General features: G+C 40.4%; 1 protein-coding gene across 2 annotated transcripts in view; it reads left to right on the top strand.

The window, feature by feature from the left end:
* GRAMD4 (GRAM domain containing 4) overlaps window positions 1–5,500 on the top strand; it is a 140,326-nt gene extending 134,826 nt beyond the window's left edge. For both annotated transcript variants that reach the window (XM_038372456.2, XM_038372436.2), the window contains 2 exons: window positions 224–292; window positions 1,531–5,500. In XM_038372456.2, the coding sequence (XP_038228384.1) occupies window positions 224–292; window positions 1,531–1,632 (171 nt within the window). In that variant the 3' untranslated portion in view covers window positions 1,633–5,500. The remainder of the gene's footprint in view (window positions 1–223; window positions 293–1,530) is intronic.
* Window positions 5,501–18,089: the final 12,589 nt, after the last annotated feature.

Here is an 18,089-nt window from a genome sequence, read left to right as displayed (position 1 = left end):
ATTGATATATTTGGCTTAAGTTAGGACCAACTTAAGCCAAATATACCAGCCACGTCTGACACTTTAAACAGTATGGACACTTTTAAACAGTATAAATAGGCAGCTTTTAGGCAAGCTTCAGAGGTGGGTGGGAGGATCCACAGTAGACGGGTTACATCACATTGTCTTTCATGCCCCTTTGTAATTGTTCAGCCTGTAAAGTATCTTCGTTTGTTTTTTGTAGTACAAAGTGCTCTCTGTTCTCCCAGGATCAGGGATGGGTATTGCAGTATCAACACCAGCTACACAAAAAGTAAGTAGCCGGCTCTGTCTGTATTGTTGCACTGCACCCTCGTGCTCAGGGATACTATTCCATTTCTTTATAGCTTGTGTCGGTGGGGGTGGGAGTGTGTGTGTTTATATTTTTTGCTCTCACTCTGTTTTATTCAGTTTAATATATTTTGGAAGCTGAGTATATCTATTATATAGTATAGTTGACATTGTTTTAAAATGGATTTACTTCATCCCCTCACCTGTGGTGTCCACAGCTTTCTTACTCCAAACTTAAATTGACTATTTTCTTACCAACCTTCTTCTTGGCAACCATAGGAACTGTTAGTAACACTGCTGCAAGCGTGTTAGAAACTGGAGGCCACATTCTCTGTATATAGTGCCTTGGGCTAACAGTGTCCACAATGCACTTGAAGAGTAGTATAATTGGGGTATTTTGAAGGCCAATATGATTTTGACAGGTCCTCCAAAGCCTCGCTGAAATCCACCAAGTTTTCCAGCTTCAGTCATGTTGTGACTTTCCAAGATCCTATGAACTAAAAAGTCTTGAACATTATCTAGCTTAATAAGCATTTCAGGTTTATAAAAAGCCATTTTAATAAGCAGGGAAATATTATTGAAACTTGATAACTAATCAAACTAATACCTTGTAAAGAGGTTCCTTCTGATTCACATGCTAGTTAGTGTGCTGAGCCTGGGCATGCATTTGAAATTTTTTTTTTAAGATAATTTTAATAGACAACTAATTACTCAGGATGTTTAAATTGGAAATCTAGTGACCTAAAACTCAGTGCCACTGCACCATTTTAGAAATCCTAAGACTATCTTAAAAGAACTCTGTCTCTGGTTATCAGGAAGGCTTGATAGGTCCCAAGCATTTGGAAAGTGAAATAGGACAATTTGTATAGAACATCTATGAACATTCTGTGCAAATGATAGTTGTGATCCAGTGCACTAGCAGAGGAAAATGGGAGATGGAAATGGAATACCTGGGGGAGGTTTTCTTAGGAATCGAATACTGAACGGATTCTTAAACTTTTAGGAAAAAGCCCATTCTAACTTCCATTCAAATCCTGTTTGTTTCACTGGACCAAAAAAACCTAAAAACCTAATAAAGGCTTATTAAAAAGGAAGGGGAGAGAAGGGTGTTGATTTGAAAGAACCTGGTCAGACTTGTCTAAAGACTTCAGGAAACTTTCTGATTTCCTTTCGCCTATAGTTTTGGTTTCATTTTTGTTTTGTTCTGTTTTTGTCCTGTAGCCATTAGTGTTTGGTGCCATGGTACACAGAGATGAAGCTTTTGAGACAATTTTCAACCAGTATGTGAAAATAATCTCTGCAGCATCGAACAGCGAAAGCTAGTATCTTATCTTCAGACGATCTAGAGGAGACTTTATTTTACAACTTGGTAGTGAATAATTGAACATCCTCATCTATTTTGCAATAATTTTTCTTGTCATACAGTTTATATTCTATCTGTTACATGAATCAAGTGTATTTTATATATGCCTTCATGTTTGTTTTTAAGGTTTTTGTAAAAAAACAGTGAAAGTGCTATCATCACTATTAGCCTTGCACATTAAGCACTTTTAATGTTTATTTACTGACATTAAAAGCTAGGACGATACTTGGAGAGCTGACTAAATAGCAGATAGACTGGAACAGATTCATCCCTTGGGTACCTCCATTGATATCATCAGGGATTAATTTTGCCCACTGTCGGTTGTTGGTTTTTTTTTTTTTCATGAGTAGAAACACATTACAATAGTCTGGTGTATGTTTCTTGAGTACAACAATCACTGAATTGGGTATTTTATGAAACCAGTATCAACACCTACTAGAAATATCACTATTAGCTGGTAAGAATATTATATTAAGGCAATTTTTCTTGCTGATTTCTGAATTATAAAAGGGTTTATTTTTGAACAGTTTGACCTGATTCAATTTTTCATGCATACATAGTTTCAAATTTCTTGTACAGTGAATTCAGCATTACAAAGCAGAAGGAAATGTTTGGAACCTTACCTTCCTTTTCTGATCAACCCAAGTACAAGAGGAAGAAAATAACTACTTTTTTGATGCCCACAAAAAAAAAAAAAAAACTTTGTTCATAAAATGTTAGGCAACATGTATTTGCATTCCTATTGATATTTGTCATGGAAGGGCTCAGTAATTGTACTTGTACACAATGTAGCAAGATGCATGTATGTTCATGCAAAAAGATTTAATGAGCATCTTTTTCTGATGAGGGGGGAAGTTGGGAATAATTACATCCAAGCAAAACTTGAGATCAGCTTTGTATGTTGTATATTCATTTATATGTGGGATTGTGGGGGCGGGGAGGGTTTTTTGAGAGTCCCTTATAACAGAAATGTCAGGATAATGTAACAAATGAAGGCATTATTTCCAGAAGAAATTATTCTATTTTGATCTCCCCTTTCTTTATTCCATTTTTTCCAACAATAGAACCTGACTTTGTCAAATGGAGCAGTGACACTGTGCCTGCCTTCTCCATAGTTTTTCTCTATTGAAGGGCAACACATATAATAACATTGGTCTTGCTTTAAATTATGAAAGCTTGGCATATTCCATGTAATATAAAGCCCATCTGAGAGTTTAGGATTTCATTTGCATTCTCCTAAAGACACAGCAGAATGTATACTAGCTCCCCAGTATATTTTCTCCCTACTGCATCTTTTGAGTTTATTGCACAAACTTTCCCATAAAACGGATCAAGAAGATAATTGTTAGCCTATCTAAAAAGTGTTGATTTTAAAGTCAATACACTTCTTAGCCATGTGTTTTCTATTTAAACAAGTTTTTTGGGACATCATTACACAGAAGATCTTTAAACAAACTCCAGGGTTACATTCAGTTAAGCATAACAACAATACAAAGATCCAGGGGAAAATGGCACTCTAAAACTGTAGAAACCTATTTGAAGTGGCAGTGAAGATAATTAATGTTAATATTAATATGAATAGTTAATGACAGTATTTCTCCATATTGTATTTAAAGTTCATGTGCATTGGGACTCACTCAATTGAATATTTAAGGCACAAAGTTGTTCATGCTAAAGCTCTGTGCTGTATAAATATGTAGCACAATCCATCTTAAAGAATTTAAAATTAATATCCATCACTGAGTTCAGAAAATCACTTAATCATGTATTCAAATGTCCTGAATAGTTATGGACCTCAGCACATGCTTAAATACAGTACAAAGAGGGATGTTTTCCTGAACCAGGGCCTTGAAAGTTTGCAGTATAATTTAAATTGGTAGGTGATCCAATTACCCATGGTATAACAGGGATGTTAACCAAATGCCATTTTGAAGCTACTTTCACTTGGCAAATAGATATTCATTTGACATATACAGACTTGTATTTAAGTAAAACTATTACTTTTAATTTTGAAGTTTTTTTTTAAAAAGGCAGTTTGATTTAGAGAGAAGAAATTGTCATTTATACAACAGCAATTTATTATACAGTTAGACTTTTATAAAGCCTCCTTTAAGCATCAGAGTGGCAGATGAATTACAATAAGTGGCAAATAAATAAGCATTAATGTTATGTACAACTTAGTCATATTCATAGTTCATTCAGTTTGTCTTAAAATCCCTTGGGTGTTTGTGAGGTTGTCATTTTTTGAAGAAACAGAAGTTTATATTTTTTACAGAGCAAGTGGTTCTTCTTATTTTTGTATCATTTTCAAATGTAATTTTTACCTTCACTCTGATCATAAGGCAGTGGTTTTAGTGTAATTGCTGGTAACTGCACTTATTACCTCCTCCTCCCCCCCTCCACTGACTGTAGTATGTAAAATTGTCCTATATGCTGGTTCCTGAAAGACTAAAATATTATTGTGGTGTTGATGCCAGGACAGTTAACAAGACTCGTTTTTAAAGAAGTAGTAAATCATTTGCCATCTTCCCAGACTTAGAATCCTCCTACAGAAAATATACTTTTTTAACACTTTAGTTTGGTCAACAAAGATAACTGTCCTACTAATACTGATTTGTCCTTTAAAATTAATCTGCACTTTAACAATATGTACTTTAAAAAAAAATTGTTAAAGGAGTAAACTTATTGCAAACTACAATGCAACATTGGTTCATGCTGATAAAAATAAAATGAACTGGATTTTTTTAGAGTAAAATGTGTAATATAACTGATGAAAGATTCATGTATATATTTTGCAAAGTTCACTTTACATTAGGTTATAAGAATTACTGCAGAGTAACTGCTCTCGTGTTACATAATTAAAGGCACTAAACAATAACTTCAGTGCTCTTGTGAGTATTGCTACACTTTTGTTTCTCCTGGGCCCTGAAATGCTGGGAGGCCGTGGACAAATACATAATTTACTTGTGTAATTGCACTGAGGTTAATAATTTAAAATTTACCTTCTTGCATACAATTTGCAGTATAGTCTTCTTTTGATTCAAGATTGAGTTGTGCCACTTAATGTAAAGTGTTACTTTTTGACAGCAAAAAGTGATGTTTTTGCCATACTATTGTTCATTTGCTGTCATTTGTTGAAATTCTGTTGATGTATATGGTTTATTGTTGGATCATTCACATTTAAGTGGTTTAACTTCTTTCCTAGAAGTGTAGTGGTTAGTTTGAGTTCCTTTCAAGAAAAAAAGGGAGATGAAAACTTACCACATTTATTATTTATCACTGACCATTTAAATACAAATTCCTGATGAAAAGTTCAGATACATCATCATGTTTTTCTGTACTTTATCACTCTTGTTAGGTCAGATTGACTATAAATGAGCTACTTATAAGTGGCATCATTGCACAAAAAGCCAGCAGCAAAACCTTATTACTGTCCATGCAGACCAAGAGAGAAAATATTTTACATGAGTTAAGAGGTGAATGTTTGTACTTTTTTTTTTTTTTTTGGCAACTTAAACTCCTGCAAAGAAAACTGGTAGTTTTTATCGAATTCTGTAAATTTTGGCTGATAATTAATTTCTATTACTAATCACTGAAATAGAATGGATGTTAAAATAGTTTTTATGTCTGAAGTTTGTCTATTTTGAAGTTGTAAATAATTATGCATTGGCAGTGTAACTTTTGTTCAACAAAAGACTTATACTGTGTGAAGAATTGAAATAATGAAACAATTTGCCTGTACATTTTTTAAGAATCTTGTTTGTTTAAAAAAAGTATTGTATAAATTATAATTTTTATTTAAATAAACCTACAAATGCTTTGTGCTAACAGGTATTTTTTTAAAAAACTTTTCATCCTTCAGATAGTGCGAACATAGTCTTTCTTTATTTCCACAGACTAAGGTTAGTAAAAATTATTTTTTTGATATGTTTATTACACCATCAAGAAGATCAAATAGGTAACAGGTTTTTATAAGTAGCAGTTTTGTGCTCTTGCTTGAATTTTTACATCTACAAACAGTTATTGAATTAGCTCATATAACTTGTTTGAGATTAAAAAAAAACATTATTCTGTCTTCATGCTGTTCAGATTTTTTTTTTATACAAATTCTTTTTGCAGTGCTGGCTCTTAACATTTTCTGGTTTTACCTAAGATAAATATCTTTACCTGAGAATATGATGTATTCCCTTTTACATGGCTGTATTTACTGTAAGAAACACCATGAATGTTACAATTGGCAAGAGTTCACAGCCCACCCACTGTAACTATCTGTTGGTATGCATGTTTGTTTTTTAAAAGTATGGTCATTTTAAAATGTTTTATCAAACACAACATGGGGAATTTTTAAAAAACTTTGCTAAACATTTGAAGTGTCTACATTATATTGCATTTAACATGAATGTAAATGAGGAATAAATATTACCCATACATAATGCAAATTTCCCTAGTTTCTGGAAAGTTGCCTCCCTTACCATCACTCCTTTCCTTTTCTTCCCCTGCCCCCAAAAACTCTGTTCACAAAATTTTTCTGTTCTGATCCTTTATTAAGGTCTAAGTTCCAGTCCCTCACTATAATCATACTAGCTGGATTTTTCCCAGGAGAGTTCCACAGGGCCTAATTGCACTTCCAGGTCAGGTTGTGCCATGGGCTGCAGTTACCCTACTACTTGTGTAAGGGGCGGGGGGAGGGAGGGGCGCTAGGAAATCCCATAATCACTGATCCAGTGGCCGCTCCTGATTCACCCCCTGCACTGTTGTGGTTGAAGCTTCCATCAGAGCATGCTTCTAGTGTCCATGTTGTTAAGAGACTTTCCACAGGTTCACTACATCCAGGGCCTCTGGTGCAGCAGCACTGCACCGCTCCATGGCCTGTTGGACTACACATGCCTCTGCAGCCAATTGATTTGTTTAGAAATACAAAATCAGCGGTTTGAGACTTCACAGATCAACTAGTCCAGCCACATTGCTGTGCCGCAACCATCCTCCTCGTGCATTTCACTCCATCATGATTTTTCTTTTAAATGAGTACATGTTGCTTCCCTTATTCGGATACCTTCTTCTAATAAAACAGCTGGCAATTTCCTGACTGAAAATTTGTCAGCTCTAAAATTTTTTCTTTGACCATGCTCATGTCCCTTTTGTGTGTTTCCATGAATGTTTGTGCAAAATGAGTTTTATTTGTACCAGTACTCGGAAAGTGAATTCTAATCGGCATGCTGGAGTCTGAGGCATGCACACTTAAATGCTTGAAGCAAACAAATGTTGATGAACATGTTCAGAATTTGGACTTCCAGTAGCAAGCTACTGAGTAAACAGAACTTGTGATTCTCAAACTTTCCTAAAATAATAAAATGAAAATTGTGATTGTTCTGACAGTCTGTGAAAGTGATTGTTCATTAAATGAACGGTTTATTACAGGTTATTCACACAACTCTAACTGGGCTGGGAAGAAAGCAAGTATGCTAGGTCTTACTTGTATAGCATCATAAATATATTCTGTGTTTTAAATTAGGAAATAGGAAACCATGGTATCCTGTGGTACAGCAGCCTATAGGCTTCATGGGAACCTTCATGGCCTTTACATTAGTTTACACCAGAACTGAATTTGGCGGTCAGGGGTCAAGGACCAGGGTGGGTTTGGATAGGTCAGGGCATCTGAGGGGGGCGGGAAGTGGGAGGAGGTGGATAGGGGGCGGGGGCCAGGCTGTTTTTCCCTACCTGGCCCTCCTAAAGTTTCACAACCCCACATGGCCCTCGGGCCAAAAAGTCTGCCCATCCCGGTATATAGCATTACTTTTCTTCAACCTGCCTCTTTCCATACCCTTTCTTCTCTACCAGTTACTGATCCTAAGATGTCTTGCTTGCCACCTGGCCTCTGGGGTTCACCCACTTCTCTCTACTGACTTCTCTTGCACCAGCTGTTATTTCTCCCTGTCATCTTCTCCTTCTGGCTCCAGCCTTCAGTGCATACTGGAGTGCCCTTCATCCAAGCCCCTTGACATTCCTTTTTTCCCAGTTATCCCTTTCTCTGTGATTTTCCCCCCTCTATATTTTGGTTTTGGGTGACCTTATCTGTTTACATAATTCACCTACTACCTGCATGCTAACCTGACAAACTTCTCCTTCTATCCTGCCCTATCTTCTGTCTGATATAACTCCACTGTCACTGACACATTGTCATAGATGGCCTGGTGCAAGCTCAGCTGAATATGGCTAAAGAGATGTGGCTTTTTTGTCTTCCCATGTTCTCTTCACTACTCTCTCTATTGCTGTGAACACTACAACCATTGTCAGTCACCCCGCTCATCTTTGCCTTCTTTCTCCCTTCACATCTGGTTTTGGTGCATCTTCACAACATCTAAACAATCCATACCTTTCTGCCCTGCCAGCTAAAATAAGTGTGTACACCCTAATCATTTCATGCTTTAGTTATTGCAACCTCCTCCTTTCTGGCCTCCATATCAGCCCTCTAGATTGTACAAATCATAGCTGCTAAAATTATCTTCCTTGCCCTGTCAGCATCATGCCCTCTCTGATCTTTCCACTGGATCATATTTGCTCATCATATCAAGTTTAAACTTTTCACCCTTGCCTTCAAAGTCCTGCACAACTTGGGTTTAACTGAGGTCAGAGTATGGTCCATAATATTATGTATGCTCTTTCCAGCACAGACAGAGAAACTATTTTACAAGACCTTCCATACAAATGCAATCTTTAGTTTCATCCAGCAGAACATGTGCTTGTAGGAGGAGGAAAAACTAAAGCACGTTGGATATTGCAAGATTATGTTTGGGAACATGTGTTTGAATTCCAAATCACTGTCCAATTGTCTTTGTCCAACCATCTGAACTCCTGTCCCATTTGTGAACATTCAGGGTGGGACTGTTCAGTGCTGACCTACCTCTGCTCTGGGAGGGAAGTTAGGTGGATACTGAGTGCTTTTGAAAATCCCACCTTAGGTTTTAGTTCAGGTGAATGTAGCAAGAATGATTGCTGTTTGCATGGAAACAAGTATATACACTGATCCCTACTCATCATTAATTAGTCTCCTGTGTAAAAAGTCTTCCAGTTTGCAAAAGATTTGTGAACAGGAAAAAAGGGCTAAATTTGCAATAAATATTTGCAAAGGGATAATTCAACCAAGTCTAGGAAAAATGATTGATTTTAAGGAACACATGCTATTTTAATTGATATTTGCGAGTATTCTGCTAGAAACTGTTTTTTTGTCTTGTTGAAATGTGGACCAATGGCAAAATGCAGAGAAATTTCTGGGATAAATTTTCAATATAAATCGGATACATGGTAGTATCTGTAATTGTTATTCACTTAAAGATGCATGGTATCACATGAGCTAATTTTCAACTATACATTTTTCAGTTTGAGTAATTGGCTTTTCAGGCAGCAAATACTTAGAGCAGTAGAAGAAGCCGCTATCTGTTTAAAAGCCCCCTTTATCTTTTTCATTACAATATTGGGAGATAAGGTTGCAAATCACTGAGATTTTTCTCTTTAGAGTTTCCTGTGTGCTTGTTCCAGCTCCAGCTAAAGTCTCGCCTATCGAGCAGAGCTGCAGGAACTGAGCAAACTTTACCCCTCTACCTGCAGAGGTTTGTTGGGGGATCTACACCAATGGCAGGGTAATATTTCACCTGTTCCTCTCTCAAGGCTCCCTCTAGTGATGCCCAGAAAATATGGAGCAAGGAGGAGGCAGAGCAGCTAGTTATCTTAGGGCTTTGCAATCAAGAGAGGGAAAGGAGAGAGGGCTCCAAAGGGCACAGGCTGGAGGAAGTATAGGGGTTCTCTTTTGAGTCCCTGTTGCTCCCCCATTCTGTCCTACCTGTTTCCTTTTGGAGGACCTGTTCCTCTCCTGGGACTTGCAGGCCAGGGGCCTGTCAGTTTGGAACAGACTTTCTATGCCTGGAGAAGCTGTGTGCATAGAAACCAGCTCATCCATCTTTGAACCCTGTCAAGGGAAAGACCACTCTAGTGTTATGTACCTTACGGTATTTGCATGCAGATGGGGCAGGTATTCTATTAGCTTTGGGCAGTATCGCCACACCCAGGAGGAGTTAAAACTCAGGAGTCAGCACTCCAAAATCATGAGACTGAAAAACAAAATAGGGATTTGGGTAGTTTTTACACCTCCCCTTCCTGGCGTCAGTGTGTGTGGGAGAGAGACAGATACAATTACAGGTTGAAATCGCATTCAGAATGTGCATGCACACAAATGTGATTGTGCTCTCCAGTTCCCTCCCATTGCCCAATCCTCCCGACTTGCAGCCTCTTGCAGCCCCCGCTCCCTTCCCCAGCATCTCCTGGCTGCCCCCACGCCTCCGTTCCCTGCTCCATCAACACCCAGTGCCAGCTCCAGCAGGTTCCACACCTTTCCCCCTGGATTCCTACTTCCATTAACCCACAGTGGGGTGGGGGGTTAGGCTGAGATCACAGCAGGGTTGCTTGTTCCCCCACAGAGTACACAGGGATGCCCTGATATTGCCTAAAGGGGAAATCTGCAAGCAGAATTCCTGAGGTGACCGTTTTATCACCAGAGCCTTGAGAGGCAACCCGACGCTGTGACCAGGCAAGTTCTGGCAATGAAGTTAGGGTCCTAGCATTCCATTAAAGTGTGTCTGCGTGAAATACGGGCTCTAGCACATGGGTAGGTGGCACCTGAGCAGCTGTCTTGATAAAAGTCAGGGCAGGATGGCTCCCCAGCCTTAGAAATGATTTTGGTGAATGGAATAACCTGGGCTTTCTCAGGTGCCCAGAGGAAACCCAAGTGTATGAATGTTCTCCCGCCCTTAAATTATTTCCAAGGCTGCTGAGTTGCATGGTCTGTAAAATTCTTAAGCAAACTTCAAAGGATCAACCTTGGATTTGCATGAGTTGTCAAATTCATCGCACCCAGCCTGCACCAGAAGAAAATTAATGGAAGCCTTGCCTTCCTGAACCTTCCAGTCTTTCTGGTTCTGTTTTATTGGTTTTACAAAGTGGAGGAGACTTAGACTAGTGCCCTTCTCCATAGCTCGAAAGAGACTCAAGCATGCAATATTTTGCTACAGTGGATGCAATCTAAAAATTTTATGTTTGCCCTTTTGAAGTGCAATTGCTTTGGAAGTCATGAAGGGATTTGGGGCTTATGTCTGCTATTGAAATAGTGCCTTTAAAATATTTCTCCATATTTTGAAATGTAATGACTGAATTTAAATGTGGTTTACAGGAAGAAAGTTTTACAGTAGGTGTGAAAGCTTGTTTCATACGAGTTGCTTTACATTAAGCTATTTATATTTTTCTGTAATTGGAATGCTTAGATGCATCCTACTGGCTGTATATTCTAATCATTGGATGCTGATAACATTTTCCCCACTGACCATCACACAAAACTATAATGATCATGTTTTGGCTGCCTGTATGTGTTCGTAACTACTCAGGAATTAAGGCTATTTTTTTTATTGGTGACAAGGAGTTACTCAGCTCGAATTGAACAAGAATGTTTTGCAACCTGTCAGCTTTTTTTTATTGCAGTAATCTCATTACATTGTTCATAAACAGATCAGCTGCTGGGCAGGCCTATAATCCCTCAGATGAAATCATATGAAGGTGTGTAAGTAAATTGACAGGACTCTGAAGTGTGAGAACCCGTGTGATAAACAGGTTTGGGTCAGAGCTCCGTTTTGTCAGAAATTGCTTAATTCAGGCACATTGTTGCCAACTTGTATGATTTTATTGAAGCTTGTGATTTGGTGTGTGTCTTCTATCTCCAGCTCCTGTAGTCATGAGAGTACATGACAATTTTATGTTTCACTTAAAATAAATGTTTCCAACCTTCAAGACAGCAGAGAAAAACTTGAAACTTAAGAGTTGACACAGCAGAAGGCACATAAAATGAAACATGACCAATGTGTGCTTTTAAAAACCCATTTTAAAGAGAGATGAACATGATGGCTGATGTGATTGCAGCGCCATTGGCCATTATCTTTGAAAACGGGTGGTAATTGGGGGAGGTCCCGGATGATTAGAAAAAGGCAAATATGGTGCCCCCTTTAAAAAAAAAAAAAAAAAGGGAAGAATGAGAATCCAGAAAGCTACAGACAGTCAGCCTTGCCTCAGTCCCTGGAAAAATCATGGAGCAGGTCTTCATTTTGAAGCACTTGGAGGAGAGGAAGGTGATCAGGAACAATCAACATGGATTCACCAAGGCCAAGTCATGCCTGACCAACCTGATTGCCTTCTATGATGAGATAACTGGCTCTGTGGATATGGGGAAAGCAGTGGACATGATATATAGAGACTTTAGCAAAGCTTTTGATACGGTCTCCCACAGTATTCTTGCCAGCAAGTTAAAGTAGTATGGATTGGATGAATGGACTATAAAGTGGATAGAAAGCTGGCTAGATCATCAGGCTCAACGGGCAGCCCTGGGCCAGCCACATCGGCCACTGCTGGGGCACTCTTGGGCTACTGCACCCCCTCCCACCAGTAGCAGCAGTAATTTGGATGTGGGAGGAAGCTCAGGGCTGGGGCAGGGGGTTAGAGTACGGGGCAGGGGCTCCCCAGAAGCGGTCGGCATGTCTCTGCAGCTTCTATGTGGAGGGGCCAGGGGACTCAGTGTGCTGCCCCAGCCTGTAGGCACCACCCCCACAGCTCTCATTGGCTGCAGTTCCTGGCTAATCGGAGCTGCAGAGGCAGCGCTCATGGTGGGGACAGCGCATTGGTCCCTCTGGCCTTCCCCTCCCCATAGCAGCTCCTGGACATGCCCGCTGCTTCTGGGGAGCTGGGTAGGGAGCCTGCCAAACCTCCCCCCGAGTCTGAGCGGGAGTCCAGGGCCGAGTGCTTCCACCCCCCAGCACTTGCAGCGCCCCCATCAGGGCCGCCCCTCCATAGCACCCATGGCCCACCCGGCCCAAGTTTTAGTTAGGGGTATATAGTATAAGTCATGGACAGGTCACGGGCCATGAATTTTTGTTTACTGCCTGTGACCCGTCCATGACTTTTACTAAAAATACTCATGGCCTTAATCATGTCCCATCAAAAATAGTGTGTCTCTTCATTTTTTCCTTATTTTTGTATGGCTTTGCAAGTCCAGGTGTTAGAATTCTTCATTAGTATGTGTAGCCCAGCTCTCAAAACTAAAAGGATTTGTTACATTATTTTTGGATTAACTTCAGTGTTCCTTTTCTCTAGATGTCCAATCTTAGTTTCCTTCTCCTAATTCTGCATGGGCAAAGATATAGCAACCAGATACTATGGTAACTATTGCTATAACTACAACTTAAACAGATTGCTTAGCCCCTTTGAAAGACAGCCATTAGCTGGTCCACAAGCAGATGGCATTTCAACCCTGTTTCTGACACAATACATATAGACTGTAGATGAGATGAGCCAAATCTATCCCCTTTCTCGGGTTTTCCTTTGATGTTAAACTGAGGTTTGTTTGTTGTAATTTAAGTTAAGGTTTTCCTTGAGTAGTATCAGAGCCTTAGACAGAAGTCAGACCCTTTTTTACTCGTGAATGTAGCCAGTGGTGCAAGTAGAAATAATTTCTTACTGGTACTGCACTCATGGGAGGGATACAAGGGGGGGCACATGACCTCCCCATGTAACTCCTCCCCGCCCAGCCCGGGGCCCCATGCTCTCCCCGTCCCCTCTGGCACTCCCTTTACCTGTCTAAAATTTTACAACTGCATCAGTTATACAGATGCAGTTGTAAAATGATGATTTGGGCCCACAGTGCCACCTGTACTTCCAGGTGTCACTGAGGATCTGGCAGCACCCCAAATTGAAAACTTCTTAAATGAAAGCAGGGTAGGAAGGACAATCACCCCACTTTCCCTTAACATACTATCAGTGCCTCCCTTATGTCCAAACTAAGCTTCTGCCAGCTTGCCTGTATCTAAGTATTGCTCTCCACCAGGCACTAGGAAAGCAAAGATGCTGCGCCATCTGGGTTTGACGGAAAGAGGCATAGAACTGTGGGTGCCATCGACATCTTGATAGAACTACAGCCCAAATTGTTTTATTATTTTCTTCAGCTTGACATAGTGGAGGGCAATCAAAATCAGCCTGGCAGAACATGCATGAGAACTGAATCTGGACAGGTAAGCAATTGATCAAAATCACATTCTCTGATCTCTTGGGGCCAAATCCTGTTCCCATTGAAATCAAAAGGAGTTTTGCTCTTGAGTTCAATGGGAACAGGCTTTGGCATTTGGAGAGGAAAGGAAAAAACCACTTGAGCAAGGGCTATGTTGCTTATACCCCAGGTATCAAAGGCTGCTGACTCGTGAGAAAGTCAGCAGACATCTGATCTTTGTCCATTGCAAGGGAGAAATCAGCAATCAGCAAGGCTAGAACAGTCTCTCTGTACCATATCCAACTCATAAGTCCATCTGCAAAGGATCAAGGAAATATGAAGGCTCCAGATTACCTTAAAGTCCTCAGTCCCTTGGTTAGAATACTGCCATTAGTCCAGAGACTGGAGCAGGAAAGAGGCAAAATGGAGATGTTTCCAGGCCAGGATGTTTTAGCTTCTGCCAAGTGCTAATTGAAGGGAAATCTGTTCTTACTGTGAAAGATGGTGTTTGGAGTCACATGGGCAAGTTACATGTCTCTCACCCCCACCCATATTCTAGTTAGAACATTCACAAAAAGTCCATTTAGTGTAGACAGGTGTTTTTCAGGGTCCATTGTGAGCTAAGTGCTCCTTAATGGGCCATTCAACTTGACTTGTCCCTTCATGTGCTGGCTAAATACCCTGTGGGTGTTACCACAGGAGCAAACATGTAATAAACATAGCTAATATTCATAACTTCAGATACCAAGATGAATATACATGCATAGAAATAGCATAATCATAAGTACCAGCTATTTCACATACGTGACTATTCCCAAAAGAGATTCTGAAAAATCACACCATGTACCTGAGACCCTATGTGCCGGCACCAGGCCCCACTGGAGTTTTGTCATCTGTTATGTAACAACAGAGATGGAGCCAGTGACGTGACCCTGTTTAGCCTAGAAGGGCAAGGTTAATTTTTAGCTGTTCAGGTGTGACTGAGCCTTTAGTCGGTGAGGGCAGACTGGCTGGCACAAGTTCAGGTTAATGCGCTTCAGTGTTCTTTTGTAGTTGCCGGGTTTATGAACATTACAAAGTTATATGCTGAGGGGGTTTAAAGCATGACACAGGTTTTTAGATGTGCAAATCTGTGAATCTCTGCCTCGTTGAGATTATTATTATTAATTTTTTTTTTTTGCTGGTCATAATGTGGGAGGGTATCCTCTCCACCCTTTGCTCATGAGGTTATGTATGTGTCTTGTAGCACTCTTCTGAACACCAGTTGGAAGGAATTCTTTTTCAGTTAGTGTGGACTGATTCTTTTCTCTTAGAAGGCATGTAATTTTTTCAGGTACACACTGATTAACACAGAAAACAATTGGGGCTGTTAAACTTTCTTCAAATTCCATAGAAAATTAATTTCAGCTATATTTTTTGGTACAGTGATGAAATGTGTGTTTTTGTATATATAAACATCAACATGCTTGATTAATTGATCAAATGATTAAGGGTTTACAGGATTAGGTTCCAAGTTTGTAAATTGTTCTGGATGAAATTGACAATGCCTGAGCGTCAGATCAGAAGGAGCTTCATTCGAATAAAGCTGGGCAAATGTGTAATAAGTCTTAGCTCCGTTGCTAAGACGAGGAACATATTTTCAGCAAAGTTTTTGCAGGTTCCTGAGACAGCTGGTTTAAGGCCATCAGTGACGGCATTATAATCTTAACTTATAGTTCTCTCACCCACAAAGTTGGAAAATGAGGCACTCATTCTCTTTGTTTTGCTGCTCCAGTTCTAGTTAACAAAATGCATGTTAGACTAGTTTGGCTGCAAAGAAGAATTCTGTGTACACTGGGGAAAACACCTGATTCCTGTAAGGCTGCAGAACTGGGCTGACATCAGAATCCAAACATCCTCTGGTCAGTGCAAGCAGAAGCATTACTCTAATGCAGTGGTCCCCAACCTTCCTATTAGCACATTCCTATTCCCAAACGCCTGTGGCAGGTGCCAAACACCCCGCCGCCGAAATGCTGCCGAGAAGCAGCAGCGGGAAAGAAGTCTTGCCACCGAAATGCCGCTGAGAAACAGGATCGCTTCTCAGTGGCATTTCAGAGGACAGTTCTCAGGTGGCACGGTGTCCTGCGGGCGCACACAACTGCCCCGGCAGGCACCACATTGGGGACTCCTGCTCTAATGATTTGGACTTGATGTGATGCAGTGTGAATATCATGGATAATTCAGACCAATGTGGAGAAATAGAATAAAAAACACTGTTTAAATACCTTCTATCCCACCCACCTCTCCCCTCTTGAGGACTCCTGACTAACTTAACAGCACAATACATATGCTAACAAACTAAACAAAGGCTTTGTTTAAGTTTGTTAGCATATGTATTGTGCTGTTAAAGCCATATAAAGAATGAATGCCCTCCCTAGCTGTGTTCTGCTCCTTTAAGGAGCAGAGTGCAGTCTCCCCCCGCCCCCGGGGGGGGGGGGTGCTAGCCCCAAGTCTTTCTGGTACCCTGTACCTGATTTAAAAAAAAAAAAATCTCTCTTGCTGGTACTGCGTACTGGAGATTACTGCCCTACTTTCACTACTGAATGTAGCTAATAGGCTACATCTGATCTTACTGTCAGGTTGAATCAATATATGTCACTGCAGCTGCTGCTCTAGTGCCTGTTACAGTTGCTCTGAGTATCCTTAGTTCATTGCTACCAAAGTTGTTGTATAGCTATAAGCAATGTATCATAGAAATGACTGGCAAGGGGAGGGGGCATTTGCAATTCAATATTTTTATAGGAAAAGCAAAAGATTTTTATTCTGTCACAAATGCTAGTTTCATTCTAAAAACCCCATGTAAAACCACCACCACTACCAAAAATCTCAATAGCTACACACTTATTTTTCTAGAGCTGCAAATGAAAAATCTTCTGGGTGCAAAATGCTTTAATTCCACAATAGATATTCTACAGTTTGCCTTGTAATATGCATTTCCCTATAGCCTTGGTTTTATGCATCTGTTCATGTCAGTTTTAAATTCATACTTATTAGAACACACTCCACCGTATTGGCTCCAAATGCTCTAGTGTTTTGGAATGTGACTAGTATTTTTATAAGGGATTCTAATTTCAAGAATATTTTTTATAGTGTCTGCAATGACATTGTACAATGAAACAAATACAGGTAAGAGCCAGATTCTTGTCTCGCTTACGGTGTTGTAAGTCAAGGGAAAGATGCTGAAGTTACTGTGCCATAAAGCTTGTGTAAAGTGAAAGGAGAATCAGGCCCTAACTCACTAAAAATAGCTGAGAATGAAATAAATGCAAACCCATTATCATTTAAATTGCGTAATGCTGACCAGTATGCTCGGAGCTGTTTAAGGCAATGTAATACAGTTTCTCTCCAGCAGAGTTTCTTTTAGAACAGCATTTCTCAAACTGGGGGTCCCGACCCAAAAGGGGGTCACAAGGCCATTGTAGGTGGGTCGTGGTATTGCCACCCTTACTTCTGCACTGCCTTCAGAGCTGGGCAGCCGGAGAGCGGCAGTAGCTGGTTGGGTGCCTGACTGTAAAGGTAATGCCATCAGCGGCACAGAAGTAAGCATGGCATGGTATGGGGGCAACATCACAGCCTGAAATATTTTCAATGGGGGTCCCAGCAAAAAAAAGTTTGAGAACCCCTGTTCTGGAATGTAGACACACCAAAGACAGGATGCAATGGAAAATCCAGAAGTGGGGGGAATGGAGGGTTTTTTCCCCTAATTTCCTCCAAAAATAAATTCACCATATATCAGATGAATGGATCATGTTAAAAAAAACTCCCAAATTATAAAGGGCTTTAAATGGATCTGATTCTTTGGTCATCCTCAGTGCAGAAGCAAGAGCATTCCTTAGCGCTGTCCCAGGGCCACAGAAGCAGAGAGACGCTTCCCCTGCAAACCTGGCAAGCCAAGCCTCATCCCCTTGCAGGGCAAAGAGAGTCTGAAAAGTATCTGGGACCATTCAAGCCTTAAAAGTTAAAACCAAGATCTGCCCATGCAGACAGTAATTAAAGGAGCCCAACAGCAGGCAGGGGGGAGCAAAGTCTGTCTAATCAGAATGGAATTGCTACATTCTGTACAGACTGCAAGTGTTGGATCAGAGCACGCTGCGGCTGGTCAATGGAAGTGTCACAAAGGCGCTGATCACCATTGCCGGCTCCGCATAGGAGAGGCATAACCACGGTCTGGAGCATGTAGTAAACCATCAGATGACAGCAGGCTGCTTCTTCGAGTAGTGTCCCTGTGGGTGCTCCACTGTAGGTGTCTGTGTGCCCCTGCACCTCTAATCGGAGATTTTTGGTTGCAGTGTCCTGTTGAGCCCG

Source organism: Dermochelys coriacea, chromosome 1 (assembly GCF_009764565.3).
Source record: "Dermochelys coriacea isolate rDerCor1 chromosome 1, rDerCor1.pri.v4, whole genome shotgun sequence".
Classification (NCBI taxonomy): Eukaryota; Metazoa; Chordata; order Testudines; family Dermochelyidae; genus Dermochelys; species Dermochelys coriacea.
Note: the sequence above shows the minus strand (reverse complement) of the source record. Positions and strands in the feature narration are given on the sequence as shown.